Consider the following 17,996-nt stretch of genomic DNA (forward strand, 5'->3'; position numbering starts at 1 on the left):
AGAACAGAGATGCTTTACTTATCCCTAAAGGGAAATTATCTGTTTTGCATGGATGTCTGCATGGATGTATGTATACGCATGGATGTATGCATGGATGTGTGCATGGATGTGTACATGGATGTGTGCATGGATGTATGTATGGATGTGTGCATGGATGTGTACACGGATGTGTGCATGGATGTATGCATGGATGTGTGCATGGATGTATGTATGGATGTGTGCATGGATGTGTGCATGGATGTATGTATGGATGTGTGCATGGATGTGTACATGGATGTATGTATGGATGTGTGCATGGATGTGTACATGGATGTGTGCATGTATGTGTACATGGATGTGTGCATGGATGTGTGCATGCTGCAGTGGCTGACAGGCATGGCTGATGTTAAAGCTTGTGTTAGCGTGCCATCTGACAGCACTTCTTTAATCACGGTGGCGGCAGTGGTAGCTGCCCCCCCCCCCAGCCGCATCCCCTGCTGGGTAAATGGCCCTCACCGGAGCCACCCCATTGTGTTTCTCCGAGAAATGGACCTGAACACCTAATTAAGAGAATGAACTGGTCAGTGATTCTCCAGAGAATGCAGAAGTTGATTATTGCACTGGCCACACAAAATTACGCGTTTATTCCATGCTTTAGACCAAACCAAGGCTACCTGCTAATAAGTTAGCCGTTTATGGAGGTGCTATATGAACAGCTACTAGACATTTATTCACTGTTTACTTTCCAGATCCCAATTTCAACAACATCTAGTGCAGGGGTCTCCATCCCCAGTCCTGGACATCTTTGGGTTTAACCTCATTTAATGCACCTGATTCTACTTCTCTGTTAATTACCACCCATTAGTTGAGCTGGATCCGGTGAGCTGGATCAGGTGAGGTGGATCAGGTGAGGTGGAACAGGAAGGGAACTAACCTGTGCAGGGCGGGAGATCTCCAGGACTGGAGCAGGAGACCCCTGATCTGGTGCTTTCAGAACTGTAGTGAGCTAATTAGGCTTTTTTAAATCAGCTACTATTCCTTAATCTAGTGTAAATCTGCCGCTTTCTTGTATTATTGGTGTTTTTCATTGGATGCTCGCCCTATCTCGGCTTCTGGGTCGGAATGGGAAAAAAATCCGTCCCAATTCGGCCTTATTCAGCTTCAGTATTTTTGCTGGCATTCGTTTCATCGGCTTCCTCTCTGCTTCGCCCGTTGTTCCTGGCATCCGGGAGAAGAAGCACTTTGATGTTCCTGTCTATTCCTGCGTTGCCGGGCAGACCTGTTCCGAGGCAAGGCCAGACGGCACCGCGTGTGTGTCTCTCTCTCGCTCGGTCTTCATTCACGCACAGTCCTGATATCATGGACCTACATGGTTTGGAAGGTATCACATAGCTGAACATCCAGTGCTAATTATGCTTGTATCTGGGCGTTCATCTGAAGCTCAGACAAGCTAGCTGGTTTGCTCCTTGACAGCTGTGTGATTGTGATATACTATCTACCTCACATGTATGTTAACTTTGGACAGAAGCATCTACAATGTAAATGAATTTAATGTAAAAACTCCTCCACTGTCATCCAGATCCACTGTATCCATGTGCATATTCATTTGGCCATTCATTGATTCTAATCTGCACACAATTTGATATTACGTTATTATAATAATATACAATTTTTGATATACTTCCCATTTCTACTATTCGTTTTTATTACATAATTTTGTCACTGCTTTTGTGAGACTTTGTGTACAAATATCTCACTCATCTGTACTCTACCAAGTGTCAATGTGTACCAAGTGTCCAGGTGTATTGAGCAGTAGTGTCGTTTGGTCATCATTTGGAGGATTTGCACCTTTTTAAAGCTGCCGAGGTAGAAATTTCAGGTCAAGAAAGTAAAAATCCAGACCAAGATTTTCTTTCAACCCACTAGTTGAACATTCTGTGAATGTGACTCTTTATACTCAACTGGTTGGTTGAAACAAAATCTTGGTCTGGATTTTTACTTTCTGGACTTGAACTTTCCACCGCTGGGCTTCAATCACTCTGTGTTGCTAATATCTTTGTTTCTTCTCAAACCTGTGGCAAGCCAATGGACAATAGAGTTCCGTTTCTGCCCTGAGACATTGCGACATCACAAGCGGAGCATGACTTAGTCCAAAGAGTGCGTGTCACTCCTGACGCCTAACATCTGTTTGTGTGGGGGGTGTACGTGCTTTGTGGCAGCAGGCTCCCAGACCGCTGCGGTGGGGGGTGTACGTGCTTTGTGGCAGCAGGCTCCCAGACCGCTGCGGTGGCTTCTGTCTGGCGATACGAGGCCCACATCTCCTTAGTCATTTCCTCAATGGCCGAGTAGCAGCAGTTGAAGAAACAGCATTTATGTTTGTGAAGGTTGCTTACAGAGTAAGGCTGTCATAGTTTATTGGGTCATTGTATTTTATTCATTGACTTTTCTTTAGTTCTGTCTCTTTATATCCATTTAATATTATATACGTTTAACCCAATGGTCACCTTTTCAAAATATAATTAGTTGAATAAGTAAGTCTACTATAAGGTTCATGTCAAACTACCAAGTCCTTTTTATGTCTTCCCTATTCCTATTGGCTATCGGTCAGCTACTGGACATGCAGGGAACATGGTACAGCACTGTTGATTGGCCATATTGAGCTGCACATATAGCAGAGGGATTATGGGACGGATCCTGATGCAGCTAGAATTGCGAGCCAAACTCTCCCCATGCATCAGTTATGGCAGGCAAATAGGTCAACCAATCAAGGTGAGGGAGATATGGACTTATTACTAATAAGGACTTATTAAGGTTAGTTTTGTAATATGAGATATATAGTCCACTGCTGACCTATGCAGAAGCCATGCTTTGCCAGAATCCTTCATGACATGTTAATAGTTCAAGGTTAACGACGTTGGAATTGCTCAGGATTATTCTGGAAAAATTAAAAGTGGTACATGCATATATGTGACACAGAGTGTTGTTTTTTATAGACCATATAAATGTGAAACAGAGCCCTTCTGTCCTATCACTCAGGGGTTCCCAGCATGGAAATAACATCCTGCTTAGCTTTGATGTCGAACCAGCTGATCTAGATGTTTTGCTGCGCGAAATCTGCGAACGACAAAGCACCCGGCAGTCTGTGAGTAATGAACAGCTGTGAGGCGTCATGAATGGGCACGTTTCATTCAGGCCTGCGATATGCAAATGAGCGGCTGAACTCAGAGAGGCACCCTGGGACGCGGGAGTGTGCCGTTCCCTAAGCACTCGACAGACACTGCTCTTCTTCCATTGCGGCCTTCTTCAGATGGCCTGCTTCATTACTAACACTCTGGCTGAAAGAAGTCCATCCATCCATCTACTAATCACTTTTCCCGGTCGGGGCCAGGAGCCGATCCCATGAAGTAAAATGCACGAGGCACAGGACACCATAGATGAGACACTATCACAAATCATGAGTAATTTATATGTTTATATCATATGTTTAATACACCAGTTCAGAAGAGAGGTACCAGAGAGGAGAACCTGCTAGAATCTAAGTCTGTTTCTTTGATTACCATGTTACTTGCTGATTAACCAGGTGATACTGAATTCCTGATTTGGATATTCCCTTCTGGAATAGTGGTTACATGTACCAGCTTATTTGCCTTAGCTGCAGGTTTATTAAGGCCAAAGTAACATAGTAACTACACAAGCAAAAATAATAATAACAATACAGTGATTTGCCACTGGGAGGTATTCTATGTACAATGATGTTGTAACTTGTAAGTCAAGCAATGGTCAAAGGGAATGAGAAACAATGTTTCTTTTTTATTCTGTGGACCATGTTGGATATTTTCAGTCTTTGTGTGAATTTAGACGTCATCCAGTGTATCGTAAATAATGTAATACTCTTTCCGGAACGAAGTGCCTCTCGAAAGGATAGTCAGGCGGCCACACCAAGAATGCCCATATTCAGGGCTCTGTGTTGGCTGAAGAACCGCGAACCACGGCTCAGAGAAGGAGACGGAGAAGCCGGGCGACTCAATGAGCTAATTCTCAAGCGTCAAACTTTTGACCGCTGGCTGACACGTAAGATGCTTCCGTGCAGGACAGCAGCTGTGCATGTGGGTAGAATGAGTGTCTGTTTCTTTTTTCTGATAGCATTTCTTCACTGCCGCAGGCCGGCATCCTGCCCAGGACGTACTCTGCCCTACGTTCCGTCCTTTTTGGCACAGGTCCTGGGTCAGCGGGGGCCCAAATGGATGAACATTTGCTGAAAGTGGACAGCTGGATGCCATGATAACAGCTTCAGTACCCATCCATAAAAGGTTTCTTGCTGCTACTCAGTCAGCAAACTTCATTTAATTGGTGAACATGGAGTGAAAAAGGGTGCAATTACCACTTAATTACCACTTAATGATTATTTTATCCATCCATATTTATCCATCCTGGGCTGGCTATACATAATAGGCACCTGCCCAGGGCCCCCAAATCACCTGCATTGAAATGATCAGCAGTTTTCTTAGAGGACTTTGCTGAGGGTACCTGAAATGGAAGAGCCAGCCTGTAGTCATCCATCCATCCATCCATCCATCTATCCATCCATCCATCCATCTATCCATCCATCCATCCATCCACCTACCCATCCATCCACCCACCCATCCATCCATCCATCCATCCATCTATCTATCTATCATCCATCTACCTACCCATCCATCCATCCACCTACCCACCCATCCATCCACCCATCCATCCACCCATCTATCTTCCAGCTGCTTGGCCTTGAAAGATTTGTGGGAAGCCTGGAGGCTCGTGGCTCATGACCCTGTCTGGGAAGCCAGTCCAGTATAGGACTGATGCCATTTCTGTTATACTTCAAGTTAGAGGTGGACAGATCTGGTCCATAAAGTACAAATCCAGACCAAGATTTCATTTCAACCAACCAGCTGAACATAAAGAGTCACAGTCACAGAGTACCCAACTGGTAGGTTGGAACAAAACCTTGGCTTGGATTTGTACTTTCTGAAACTGAAAGTTCCATCTCTGCTTAAAGTAACAAGCAACGTGGGTGGTCCAGAAGTGCGGCCTGTGGATTGTTGGGATCCTGCATACCAGCGTTCAGCAGTAAGGTCCTCAGTGAAGGTCCGTGATGAGCTGACACCTCCCAGCCCCCAGATGGACTGTCAGGACCATTTAGGAATCCCTCTCATGTAAACACAGTGGTGTTTGGGCAGCGATAAACAAAGAGACGCTGGCTGCCCATGGGATGAGCGTCAATGAGTCGTGAAGCAGCTCTCAGTGCTGAGGTCAGAGTTCACTGGCCAGTCCTGTCCTCGCTGCTCCAAAAGCCACCGTCACAGCTGATTTGCAATGGACCTCGGTTTCTCGCTGTCACCGTGACATTCAGACCGCAGTAAGACACTCCATGAATGGCTTAGCCGCACGACGTCATTCCTGGTGGTTTATAATTCTGTTATTTGCGTTCATGCAAAGCAGGTAGGGATAGAATGGCACTCTTGAAGTTTGGCAGACCAGCACAGGTGAGGTTTCTGCACACAGAATAAAGTCCTGCTTCTAGCTATTATTTGAGGAATTCGGAGAAAGGAAATACTCACACAGGCAGCACATTGACAAAGAACCACAAGGGCTCCTTAAAGGTGAAATACAAGAGGAATCCAATCTAGTCCAAGCCCTTGCCTTATATACCCAAAGCAAATCTGGCAACCCAGCCTAATATCACCTCCCCTATACCCATTCCAAACAGGAAATATCATGGAGGCAAATATGTCCATCCACATATTCTTGTCACCAAGCTTCAACTCTTAACATCAACTGTCCTGTAACAATGATAGGCAATGCTTTATCAATGACAAAAATCACCTGCGACTGTTTTTTCATGGCAATTTTACAAATATTGACATATGCAACATAATAGTTCTATTTTTCAGACAGAAATGCAATGATCCACTTCGTGCCAGGCAAACAAATAGTGATATTAATATATACAGAGAATAAATCCCTTTTAATGTGAGCTTATTTACTGGTCAGATTTTTGGTGACATGCCTGTGTTTGTGTATCCATGAAAACATAATGTATTACCATAATTAAGATGAATAGATTTTCCCATTGAATATTCTGGCATTTTTTTCCAATTAGGCATAGAGGAGAGTGATGTTAATCTTAACCTTATTTATATATTGATATTCCAGGTACTCGGAGTACATGGGGGGGGGGGGGGGGTTAATAATGATGTTGTGAGTTTTTAGCAAAAGGAGGCAAATTGCTGCTTTTCAAGAGACACTGCCATCGAATCCATTAGCAATTCCAAGAACAAGAACTTCATTCCATATAAATAAGGCTGCACTCTGTGCAGATAAATTGCATTATTATTAAGTTGCACTAATCGAAATGCATTCATTTTAAGACACTAATGTCTGAGTGGCAATTCTACTGCATTTTGCTTGTTCTATTTTCCCGACGGCAATATAGACAAAGGGGATTGTCGTGCTGTAGCCTGTAATTGTCCATTGAAAAATCATATGTATGGCTTATTCTATGGTTTTAAAAATAGAATTAGCATTAGCAAAATCTTAGCAGCTCATGGTGTTTCATGTATCAAACCCACTGGTGCCTCACTTCAGGCCCTTTCCAAGGAGAAGCAGGCAGAGCCTGTTCTGAAGACAGTTCTGAATGAAGATTAACTTTTCTGAAGACTAACTGGAATTTAACCTGTATGGCTTCAGGAAAACATCCAGTTGCATAACTTGGTGAAGCAGGGAAATGGCAAAAGCCCAAAAGTTTTACAAAAGTGCATTTCCTGACCAACCAAGTTTAAATTTGATGAAGTATCAAGCTTGCAAAGAAATGCCTGCTTCAGCACACGGTGAAAAATTTCCCTCTTAGCACTCAGTATATACCTGAAACTTTTTAAGCAATTAAAACAATGAAGAGCTACGGATGAGCCTTGTGACCGTGGATGAAGCTGATGCCATGCAGCATCACAGAGAGCCATCCCAAATCCCCAGGGTTTCATCCGAATCAGAGCCTTTATTGCCACAATGTTGCAGACACCGTGACAATAGACAACTAACAATCAACAAACGGAGAATGAATACAAGACAGAAGCTACACAACAGGGAGGCATAGATGTAAGTTAGGTGATAAGTAGAGTTAACAGCTAAATGCCCCAGATAACCTTGCTTTTTGATGACCCAAGAATGTTTATAGCAAAGATAAGGTTTTTGATGCACCAAAGGTTTTAAGATAACAGAAAAAGAAGACCAGGAGAGTTAAGTCCTCCTTTGTTTCAGAATCTGTCTTCAGCAGACCCCCTTCTAAAGTAACGATGTAACTAAACCGCCGACCCGGATTACGACCTCTCCCTAGTGGCAGGGAACCTTCACAATGTCAGCAGCTGCGTCTCTAGAAGTATGATGTAGTAGGAACAGGGTGGGGGAGAGTGGGGGGGGGAACCTGATTGGCACCATACTCCCCCCACAGTGCATATCACTTCCTGCCATGCGGTTAAATTCACAGCCGAAAAGTTTCCTGCTGAAAATGTTCCGCTACCAGCTGGATGAGAAGCCTTTTGAGAAGGGCGTGCGTGAAACTTAAGTAAGATTTCAATGCAATGAAAATGTCCTGCAGTTAAAGTAAGATTCTGTTTCTTTTTTGATAAAATGCTTTTATTTGCATTTTAAAAGTATAACTTTTTTCATGGCTAATGCATTCTTTTTGAGAATTCAAATTGTGGTTATGGTATAAAACAACAGTATTTTTTTCCTGACTGCTAATACTATCCAAGGAAGTAGAACTTCCTTGAAAAATTATCCAGACCCAAAAGAGCAATGTTCTTTTTAAAGACATTTCTCCACAGAAAATCTTTGCTGATCCCAAGAAGTGTTATTTATGTGAACTGAGTTCTCAAAACGCAGAAAATCATGTAAGAAGCCTATGAGGTGGACTGATTATTAAATACACTTTGTAGAATCGGGGAATCAAGCAAAATTGCATAATATCTAAGTAAATATCTAGAAATAATTCAGAATATGAATAAAGACATTCTTTTTGATCAATCCAGCTTTTGCTTTAAGATTTTATTTTTTATTTTTTACCAATCAAAATATATCACCCAACAAAAAAGAAGTTCTCCCATCACCAAAAACACATTTTTATGTTTACCGCTTATCCCAATATTCTCAATATTCAGGTGTAGTGCAAGGTTGCTAGCATTGGGGTACATGAATGTGCTTGATTGAAAATGTATAATGATGGAAAATTTGTTTGATGCCCAGAAAGATTCCCAGTTTCACATATCAAACAGTGGAAGAACTCAAACAGCCTTTTCTTAATTGCTATAGTAAGCAGCTAGGCTTACTTGGTGAGTGCACAGTACTGTGCAGAGGACTGTGATTATGCTGAATGAAGGCTAAAACAGGTGCAGGTGTAGCCTATAAATGTAGACGTTCTTGCATTCAAAGCTTTTATTTTTAACATGACTGGGTCCAGCATAATGGGTGATGCTGTGCTGTACATGGATTCAGCAGGTGTCTTGACTCCCAGTAACTGCTGGTGAGAAGACTCAACAAAGCCCATCTGAACAGCGCGGCCCATTCGCTGTCATTCCTCAGTCTTTAATGAAACTGGATGCAAGCTGATAGGAGATACTGAGCTCAGATCCAACATCAGGATGTGTCTCTGCAGGCTGTATTTATTGTGATGAGTATAAAAGGTGGGATTGGTAACTATATCCTTGTTTTTAACATTTAGGGTAGGGGGCCCTTCCGTTCATGCATGCTGTGTGCCCACTGGCAATGCTTGCAAGACCAGACTGGCAGCCCTTATGGTGGCAGGGACATTGTACCAATGTCTTGTCCTCCCTGGCAGTGGTGCCTGTAGAAAGGCTTTGACTGGGGTGGCCATTAAACAGCAGTTCTATTTATGGGGGTGACCAGTGGTAAAAGTGTCTGACCCCAGCAGGGGGACAAAATCGGTGCAGGAAAAGTTGGGGATCAGTGCTGGCAGATCAGTCCACATTTATTGATGTGGGGTGACAACTGGGGCGGCCATATATTTTCTAAGGGGGGGGGGGGCTACCATTTAGATCCACCCCTGCTGCCTGGGTCAAAGGATCCTATACACCACATGCCTGTCTGTAAGTTAAATGCCAAGAAAGTTAAAATATGGCCTTTAAAATGTATTTTTTTTTTAAATACATTCACTGTTTTTATTGTTTCACTGTTATTCTTATTGACTCTTTTGGATTATTCCCTTTTACAATGGCACTAGTAATTACTTAGAATGTACAAGAGAGTAATGTCAAGATATGCATGCAATTTATGGTGATGTTATAAAACAACAACAACAGCAGGGTGACAGAGTGGTGGGGGTGAGATTATGGATCTGCCCCAGCAATCAGAAGGTTGCTGGTTTGAATCCCGTGAATGCCAGGAGTACTACACCATTGGGCACCCGAGCAAGGTCCTTAACCTGCTATTGCTCCACCCTGGATATAACATTAATCTACATCCAGCCCTGTAAGCAGGTCCTCCAACTTACAGGGAAAATTTGGGGGTTGGTGGCAGGATTGGCACTTCAGCCCCTGGAAAAAAACTTCACACTGTTCCATCCATTTGAAGTAGTGCTGAGGTACCACCTGCTGCACTCCAGCTCTCATCTTTGAGGCGTATTGCCGTGTGGTGGATATGGCACCATGCTGTATCAGCACACACTCCTTACTGCTTAATACCTCAGGATGACATGGTGACTCATATCTCCAGGGTTAGGAGTTTGAATCTCTGCTCTGCATGTGTGGAGTTTGCATGTTCTGGTGCAAGGTGCCTCTGGACTGGCATCCTGTCCTTGGCATACCCCAGCCTTGTGCCCTATGCTGCCTGGGACAGACTCCACAACCCTGACCGGCATAAGTGGTTCCATGATGGATGGAAGGACAAATGGATGGGTAATAAAAGTGGTAATGCTTTCTTCAAATAGTTACAATAACTACCACAACAATTCTAATTAGCCACTTAAAAACTGTTCCTGGGACTGATCTATGCGTAACATTGAGCCCAGCAATGTAATGGTTGTTTCCAGTGTTTCAATTTAACATCTCAAAGATTTGTAGAATAAATGTGTAGACCATCGTTCAAAACTGGACAAAATTTATGTACTATTGTTACATCAAACAGCATTGGTGCTGCCAGAGATATAACTAAATATATCTGACTCATTTCTGCCTCTCAGTCTACCGGGTCGGTAGTCCAAGGTAACATAAACCCACAAAAAGATTCTTATAATGAACTATTCAGACGTTTATTTATACGCTGCCTAATAATAATTAACAATACCATAAATTTATAACCATGACCATAATTATTAATGAATGACCACGATATCTGGATTATTATTAAGATTTATTTTATTATTATTTTCAATAATTTTATTATTATTATTATCGGTCAACTCTAAATAATCTCTTACAAACCCACAATTTAATTTGCAATAAAGTTATATCTAGCCTAACTGACAGAAAAAAAGAAGACCAGAGTCTCCCAGAGTTGAAATATATATACAAAATTTGTCAACTTTTTGGTCATTGTCTGTGATAAATTGCCAGCCAGTCGTTCAGTGAATCCGCAAACAGGATTTATTCTTCGTAGACGCGCCCCTCCCAGGCTGCCACCGCCCATAATTTAGTACGGCATCTTCCCGATTATTATTTGCATTTTCAATTGGATGACAAACTTAAAAAAACATTACCCCGTGCAACACATTTAGGTTAGTCAAACCACGCTTTTATGAAGCACTCAGATATTGACAGTAACGTCTTAGTTATTAATATGCAAAACATGTTTAGGGTAAAGATCGGCGCGTGTGAGCTGTTTTATGTGGTCCTAAAATAAAAAAAAAATAGTGATAATAATTAAAAGCGTGGATCGTAGTTAGTTGTCGCGCAGACTGACGAGGCGTCCTCCAGATTATTCTTTTGATTTATCACCGTTTATTCCTCCGCCCCCGTCGCCAATACTGCGCGTATGTATGAGCGCGTGAACCGCACCACGGCCGCGCGGAGTGATTCGGCTGGGGCTACATCCAGGCGCTGCCCCATCACTTCGGCTTTCTTTCGCTGCTCAGGCTAAGATTTAACCGGGGGTCGCGCTATAGCCGTGGCTGCACATAGAAACACTATAGTTAAGTCCGTTTAGCTAAGCTATATTTACATCGTCCGCAGCACTACAACCCAGTAATCTTAATTTGAGGTTTTTAAATAGAAATTTGTAAATTAAGAAAAAAAACGTAAATATGTCCTGGCAAGGCTACGTGGATAACCTGATGGCCGACGGCAGCTGCCAGGATTCCGCCATTGTTGGGTACACTGACGCCAAATACGTCTGGGCAGCACAATCCGGCGGTACTTTTAACAATATAACGGTAAGAGAATTGTGTGGGAGCTGTACGTCGTCGTATGCTGGAACGAGCAGTAACGCAAATGAATTAAAGGTTGTCATTAAAGATAAAAGATGGGGCCTTGCCTAGCGGGGCTGTCCAGTCTGGTAATATTTTTAGGCTAGACGCATGCTGAGACTTTATTCTGAGTTACTTTGGCAGCATTTCAGACAGGGACTTCGTATAGTGCACGAAGTAATATATATTTTTTATAGCTGTTTAACTCCACTGACTAGCAAGATGTTATGGGGGAAAAATAAAGTTTTGGGTTGTGAGTCACGGCCGGCCTTTATCGTGTGGTGAAAATGTAGCTAGCTAGCTACCGCGCGTGCTAATCTCCCTGAGGTAAGTGTTGGGAAAACCGTTATAAACACCTGCTCGATTTTCCCCCTCGCTCCCAGGAATGTCAGGAAATACCGGGTGTTCAGCCTCGTAGAGCTGTTTCATTTAGGAAAACCTAGCTCCTGTTTTTATTACGAGTCCCGTTGATGTATTATACGTGATTAGCCATTTAGCTGGTGACTTGTATCAGTGACCGGCAATGCGGGTTTGGAAGGGTGACGACGCCGTGAGAACACAGAATAAAATCAGGCCGGCCGTTATTCGGTACGCAAGTAGCGTAACGAACGCATGTGGATGATTTCATACACCAGCTCATGGTGCCTAGTCGCGTTCGAGAATACCATGGTCGCTGCCGCCCCCTTTATGTATCCCAAGATGGCGCCTTCCCTCATTGGTTGCATTCATCTTGATATTTTAGATTTCTGCACCGCTACTGGATAGCCGCATTTTTCCCTTAGCACAAACTTTCGATCGTCTTCGCCACGGGCCCTTTGGGTATCTGCATATTGGTATTGGATGTCATATCTTAGTGCGTGAAAATTAATTCAGTCCTCCATTTTATAAGGGAGGACGGTTGCTGGTTAGCCGCAGTTAGCTTGCTGTCTGCCGCCTTAGACGACGTTACGTGGCGACGAAGCTACCAGTGTTAAACACGGTGGATTAAATTGTCTCAAGCCCGCGCGGAATTAAAGGAACGTGGCATCTTATCCATTGACATTAGGTCTGTTGTAAGGCACGCACATGGTTTGAAAGAAACCTGTGAACCTCATATTGATTGATTGAATGTCTAGCTAGTCAGATGTGGCGAATAATTAGCTATTTCTATCAATTTCACAAGCCGATGAACAGTGTTAATGTTGCCCAATATTACCTAGCTTACTAGCCCCTTAAAAAGGAAATTGTAGGTCATCGTTTTCATTTAACGTTGACCATCTTGCCGATGCAAAAATTGCACAGCCCCATGTCTACAAGCACTGCATTTCTTCCAATGGAAGGGGGCCTGCTATGACTCTGCAGTTCTTCCTGAGGACAACGCCTTAAAGTGTGTTACATTTCTAGACAAAGAAATGTAACAAACTCGCCGGTAGTTTCCACGTCCACTGCGACAGTTTCGATTCTATATTGAAAGCAGCTGGCTGCATCGTTTATGAATAACGGGAATAAATATCTAGCTAGTAGAGCGTTAAAGTAAGCCCCACGTGGTCACAAAATTATCAGCCGGAATCGCTATGTGAAAAATGTAATTGTACAACGGTCTATAAAAGACTTGTTGAAAATTTAAAGGTATGAAGTCTTGATTAAACATCCAGTATTTATGTAATAGAGATGTGAAGTTCATTTCACTGTTTTTTGTCTGTTTTAGCCTCAAGAAATTGATGTCATAGTAGGAAAAGACCGTGAAGGTTTCTTCACCAGCGGTTTGACCCTTGGTCAGAAGAAGTGCTCCGTGATCAGAGACAGCCTTCTAATTGATGGAGATTGGACGATGGACATCAGGACAAAGAGTCAAACTGGAGAGCCAACATACAATGTTTCTGTAGGCAGAGCTGGCAGAGGTATGTATTTCCTCAGGTAATAAGTAATCAGTTCGGTTCAGGTATTATGACATGTGACACATGTCTGGTTTTTAAAGTAGTTGAATTCATCCTGATGCACTTTATGAGCCTTTCCTCAATCAGAATATGAATGTTTTTTTTGTGCCTATATACCCTTGTGAAACACTAACAAATGCCTTTATTAGGTCATTTTGTGATACTCTTAAGGAAATACATAAGTTAACGGCATGCAGAAGTAGAATTGGGAATTATTGTGCTGCTCAATGTATTTTGCCTTAGTTGTCATTTTCTGAAATGTGACAGTTTGTGCTATTGAGTTGTTTCAAAATGGATTTGGTTTACATCCCATCTAGAAATTTAAGTATGGTAACATTGCAGACGCCTACCATCTTATGCCTGTATGGTCCCCATTCTGAACATCGTGGTAATACAAGTTTCCAGTTTGTTTGCCAAGATTTTTCTTAATCTGTTAATGATGGGGTCTTTGATATCATTCCACTCTGAGGTGCATGGGACATGGGATTTCTTCCCTTTCCCCTCAGAAGCAACCCTAAAATCATTCCCTTCTTTGCTAGGTGGGGTAACTCTGCTTTGACACTTGGCATGCTTGTGCTGTTGCAATTAACATTTTTTCTTTTGTTTAAAACCGAAGCTTAACTGTCGTTTTTCTGCACAGGAATGAACTGGTTTCTCTTATGGATGCTTTGTAAAAGCTTACATTCTGTAATATCACATGTCATGTTACATGTATTGAGGAAAGGGGCACAAATATACTTGTTAAATATCACTTTGGCAAATTTGGCATTCACTTTTTAACTCATGTGTAAGGAAGCACTTCTCAATTGGGAATTTGCAGAAGTGCAGTTTGAATATGCAGAAGTGCTTCCCTTCTTGGCATTTGTTGTTTTATAGGCTCGTTCAGGCAGTTGTTCTAGTGTAGACTGGAGGCACAGCAGTCCCAAGAACAGTGCCCAGTGTTTTACTTCATGGCATGACTTTCCTGTGTGGTGTTATTCCTGTAGGTGACTCATTGCTAGAAAATTCACATTTGGCAAATAATTAGATGGATATAATTATTGCATGATTCTTACCAGTTACCTAGAATTTCTGCAGCTGTGGGAGGCCTGCTGTAGATAAGCACATTTTACAGAGCTATCGGTGCCAGCTAGCAAGGTCTGTATTTGCCATTGCTGCTTGTTGGGTTACTGGGCTCTTCTACATCAAAATGATTCAGCAAGTCAAGGGAATCTGCCTCCCCCTCCAGGCGTTTGGGATGTAGCTGTATATGCTTTTGCTGCTTGGGATTTTCCCCCCATTCCCTCTTTCTCCTGGTGAATTGAAAATCGGAGGGCATTCTACATTTGGAAGCTTCCTTGTGCGGGGCTGCTCTCGCTGCAGATACCTCGGTCCAGACGATAGTGTCATCAGTCTCTGCTTATCACGGCACCAAGTTTTCCTGCAGTGTCGGCATACTGACAGTTATCCCAGTCATTAGCAGCAAGGCCGCTATGGTAGGAAACTCATAAGCGTGTTGGAATAAATGCACTGGAGGGGAAAAGTGAATGCCGAAGTGGGGGCTACTCTGGTGATTTAAGCCTGAAATGAACTAACACATCCTGCCAGCATCTTGGGTTGAACAGCCGCTTTAACTTCTGGGTACTTTTTTTTTTGCTCTAATTTCACCGCGCACATTTTCTCTAAACTCTTCTTTCTATCTCTTTTCTTCCAGTCTTGGTTCTTGTAATGGGCAAAGAAGGGGTCCACGGAGGCGGATTGAATAAGAAGGCATACTCAATGGCAAAATACTTGAGGGATTCAGGGTTCTAGTTTAGTCTGATTTGAGTAGATATAGGGACAAAAAGAAGAAAAGATTGCTGTTAAGATTTCCCCTTCAAGCAGTTAACGTCTTGGAAAAATTAATAGCAATGAAGGGGTGATGGGGGTAAGATCTCATGTCACCTTTTTAATCCCTGTGTTAGTGGGGAAAGACTTGTTTTTATTTTCAGTTTTGATCATTTTTTTTTCTTTTTTTTTGTTTTCTGTTCCCTTGTGTACTCCAGCGTTGGTTTTAGTCATGGGAAAGCAAGGTGTCCATGGTGGGCAACTCAACAAGAAAGCATTTCACATGGCTGAGTACCTGAGGAAGTCTGGATATTAAGCTGCCTCTCCCCTTCCCCCATCCATCTAGCGACGCATTATCATCCACCTATTGTGTTGACAGTACTACCAGACATAGTTGGTAGATGCTTGTTTTTTCTCCTCTTAAGCGACACCCCCCCTCCCCTCCCCTCATCCTTTCCTCCCTTGTGTCCACCTTCATTGATACGCATTAACACTGCCTACTCAACTCCATTTTTCTGGCACTACTGTTGCACCGTGGTAAAATAAGCATGTTGTTGTAACATTGCAAAATAAAAAGGGTTGGAAAAAAAAAATTGAAAAACTTGGGGAAACTGAGAAAAAAAAAAATCTGATTAAATACCAGTTTGGGCGCTTTCTTAGGTAAACACAGACCTGACAAGGGAAGGTGCTGGTAGTACAATCTTAAACTGATCAATCCCTTTTGAGCGATTACCAAGCTCATATAGTCTTCCTTTTCTAGAACTTGTCTGGGAGGGAAAACTGCATGCATATGTTTGCTTTCTGAAGTTTTTTTTCCCCATTCCTTTGACACCCCATCACACACACACTACTTCTGCCATCTCCTGAGCTGAAATCTGTATCATTGCAGTGTTTTCCTGCCTGTTGGCAACACTCCATCATAAACTTTACTACAATAACCCCCCCCATACATACAAACACTACTTCTACCATCTCCTGAGCTGAAATTTCTGTCATTTCAGCGTTTTCCTGCCTGTTTGCAACACTCCATCAGATGCTTTACTTCAGTAACACCCCCACTCCCCACCACACACATACAGACACACCCAGAGTTGCAGTAGTCTGCATGGGATGCTTCTGCTGATGAACATTGTCTTAGTTACTTGTCAGGTTGCCACGTTATTCAGAGTGTAACGGCAAACCAGCATTGCTGTGATGCAGGTGTTTTACTCCCCGTGACCTTTTCTTTACATCCCTGACTACATCTCCATGGACATTCCACCGTTATAATAGCTCAGGCACTTAACCTTTGTTTGCCAGCTTCTGTAATATAAACTTTTTTTTTATGTTGAAAGGCTGCCATTTTGGACAATTGATGTATCCCAACACAGCCATCTGGAGTGTGTCCAGTTTGAATTTTTTTCATAGGACCAATTTTATTTGCAGCTTGTGGGATTTACAGAATTACTCTAAGTGTAAAGGATGACTACTAGTTTCATCTGTTTTGCTGTCTACAGAACTCTAACTTTTAATACTCTAATCAAAAGACAGTAATGGATACTACAATTTGAGTAAAACAGATGGAATAACAGTCTCCTTATTTGTCAGCAAGTGTTGGAAAAAATGTTTGAAATGAATTGCATTTTGTTCTGTAAGCCCACACTGTGGAGAACAAAACTGTGGAAGAAATTGCCTTGTGCTCTAGTCATCTACTAAGATGTGGAATCAGTCTGTCAAAGTGCAGTACTAAATGTTTATGTCCAATAAAAAGGAAAACGCCCAGAATAGTATAACTGTGTACACTTAATGGGAGATGGTATTGGTTGGAATAAGAACACTTGGTTGTCTTGTGGGAACTTACTACACAATCTGTCTTGTGCCATAATGTAGAGAGGTGATCTGTTGCTATTGTGAGATGGATTTAAACTGCTGTCCAGCAAGGAGTCATTTGAATAAGACTTCCTTAGGGGGTAATTTGGCATAAGCTGAACATTTTCAGGCCTTGTGGAATATGTACAGATTAAAACAAAACTTGTTGTTGATTTATGTTCTTTCCCTACACTTTCTTACATCTTGGATAGTCTAACTCGTCTGATTCAATATGCATTAAAATGCCATAAATTGATGACACCTTGTTTACAGACAGATCAAATAAATTTATTCCAGCCAGATACGTTTTTTTGTGTGTCAGTTTTTAATTTTTAAGGCAGTGTTTGTATCCTTTTTACTGCCTTTTGTCTTCACTGATACACAAAATGAACAAAGAGGGATCAAAGATCATTGCCTGGACAGGAAGACCAGGGCTAATCCCTCTTCTCCACGACTTGCTTGCATTATTTGTCGTCTGAACACAAAAGCAATAACCCAAAAATTGACGCATGGAAATGTATCAGTAGTGACTCCCCAGAGATATCTGGATTATATCCATGGCTGTGGCATTGGCTTCTACTGTCATTGGCATGAATGTTGGCTGCAGTTTAATATTTACTGTCGTGAAGAGGCAGGAATAGCACTGCATGTATTGAACACAAGAATGGAGTGGGGAGAGAACTGTGACCAAAAGCAATTGCTGGTGAAAGGAGCGACCTTTTGAAAATGACTTCCACAAGAGGTTTCATCACAGAAAGGTGACCTTTATGAAATACAGATGAATATTCAAGGACTTGGGAGATGTAGTTCGTTAATGTGGTTTTTGTCAGCATGCATTTCCTTATTGCTCTACATTATACACAGCCAAGTCATTCTGCATTCTTTCCGTTTGGTGTTGAGATGAATCTGGTATACATGACTTCCTTATCGGAATTGCATTCGTTTCCCAAGAACTGATTCCAGTGTCTGTCCCAGGAGGTACAGGATACACCCTGGCT

The 17,996-nt window shown here is 42.3% G+C and overlaps 1 protein-coding gene across 2 annotated transcripts; it reads left to right on the forward strand.

Moving 5' to 3' along the window:
* Window positions 1-11,002: 11,002 nt before the first annotated feature.
* Window positions 11,003-17,300, forward strand: pfn2a (profilin 2a). 2 transcript variants are annotated; one of them, XM_023830558.2, is made up of 3 exons: window positions 11,003-11,395; window positions 13,116-13,308; window positions 15,038-17,300. In XM_023830558.2, exons 1-3 carry the CDS (start codon window positions 11,267-11,269, stop codon window positions 15,133-15,135), a joined length of 420 nt encoding a protein of 139 aa, XP_023686326.1. In that variant the 5' UTR covers window positions 11,003-11,266; the 3' UTR covers window positions 15,136-17,300. The 2 variants fall into 2 exon arrangements, with proteins under 2 accessions (XP_023686326.1, XP_023686327.1); XM_023830559.2 differs by having other exon boundaries at window positions 11,006-11,395; window positions 15,369-17,300.
* Window positions 17,301-17,996: the final 696 nt, after the last annotated feature.

Source organism: Paramormyrops kingsleyae, chromosome 21, assembly GCF_048594095.1.
Source record: "Paramormyrops kingsleyae isolate MSU_618 chromosome 21, PKINGS_0.4, whole genome shotgun sequence".
Classification (NCBI taxonomy): Eukaryota; Metazoa; Chordata; class Actinopteri; order Osteoglossiformes; family Mormyridae; genus Paramormyrops; species Paramormyrops kingsleyae.

Coding starts and splice junctions, on each gene's coding strand:
- pfn2a (XM_023830558.2), top strand. CDS start 11,267: ATGTCCTGGCAAGGCTACGTGGATAACCTGATGGCCGACGGCAGCTGC. Junction 11,396..13,115: donor GTACTTTTAACAATATAACG/GTAAGAGAATTG, acceptor TGTCTGTTTTAG/CCTCAAGAAATTGATGTCAT. Junction 13,309..15,037: donor TGTAGGCAGAGCTGGCAGAG/GTATGTATTTCC, acceptor CTTTTCTTCCAG/TCTTGGTTCTTGTAATGGGC.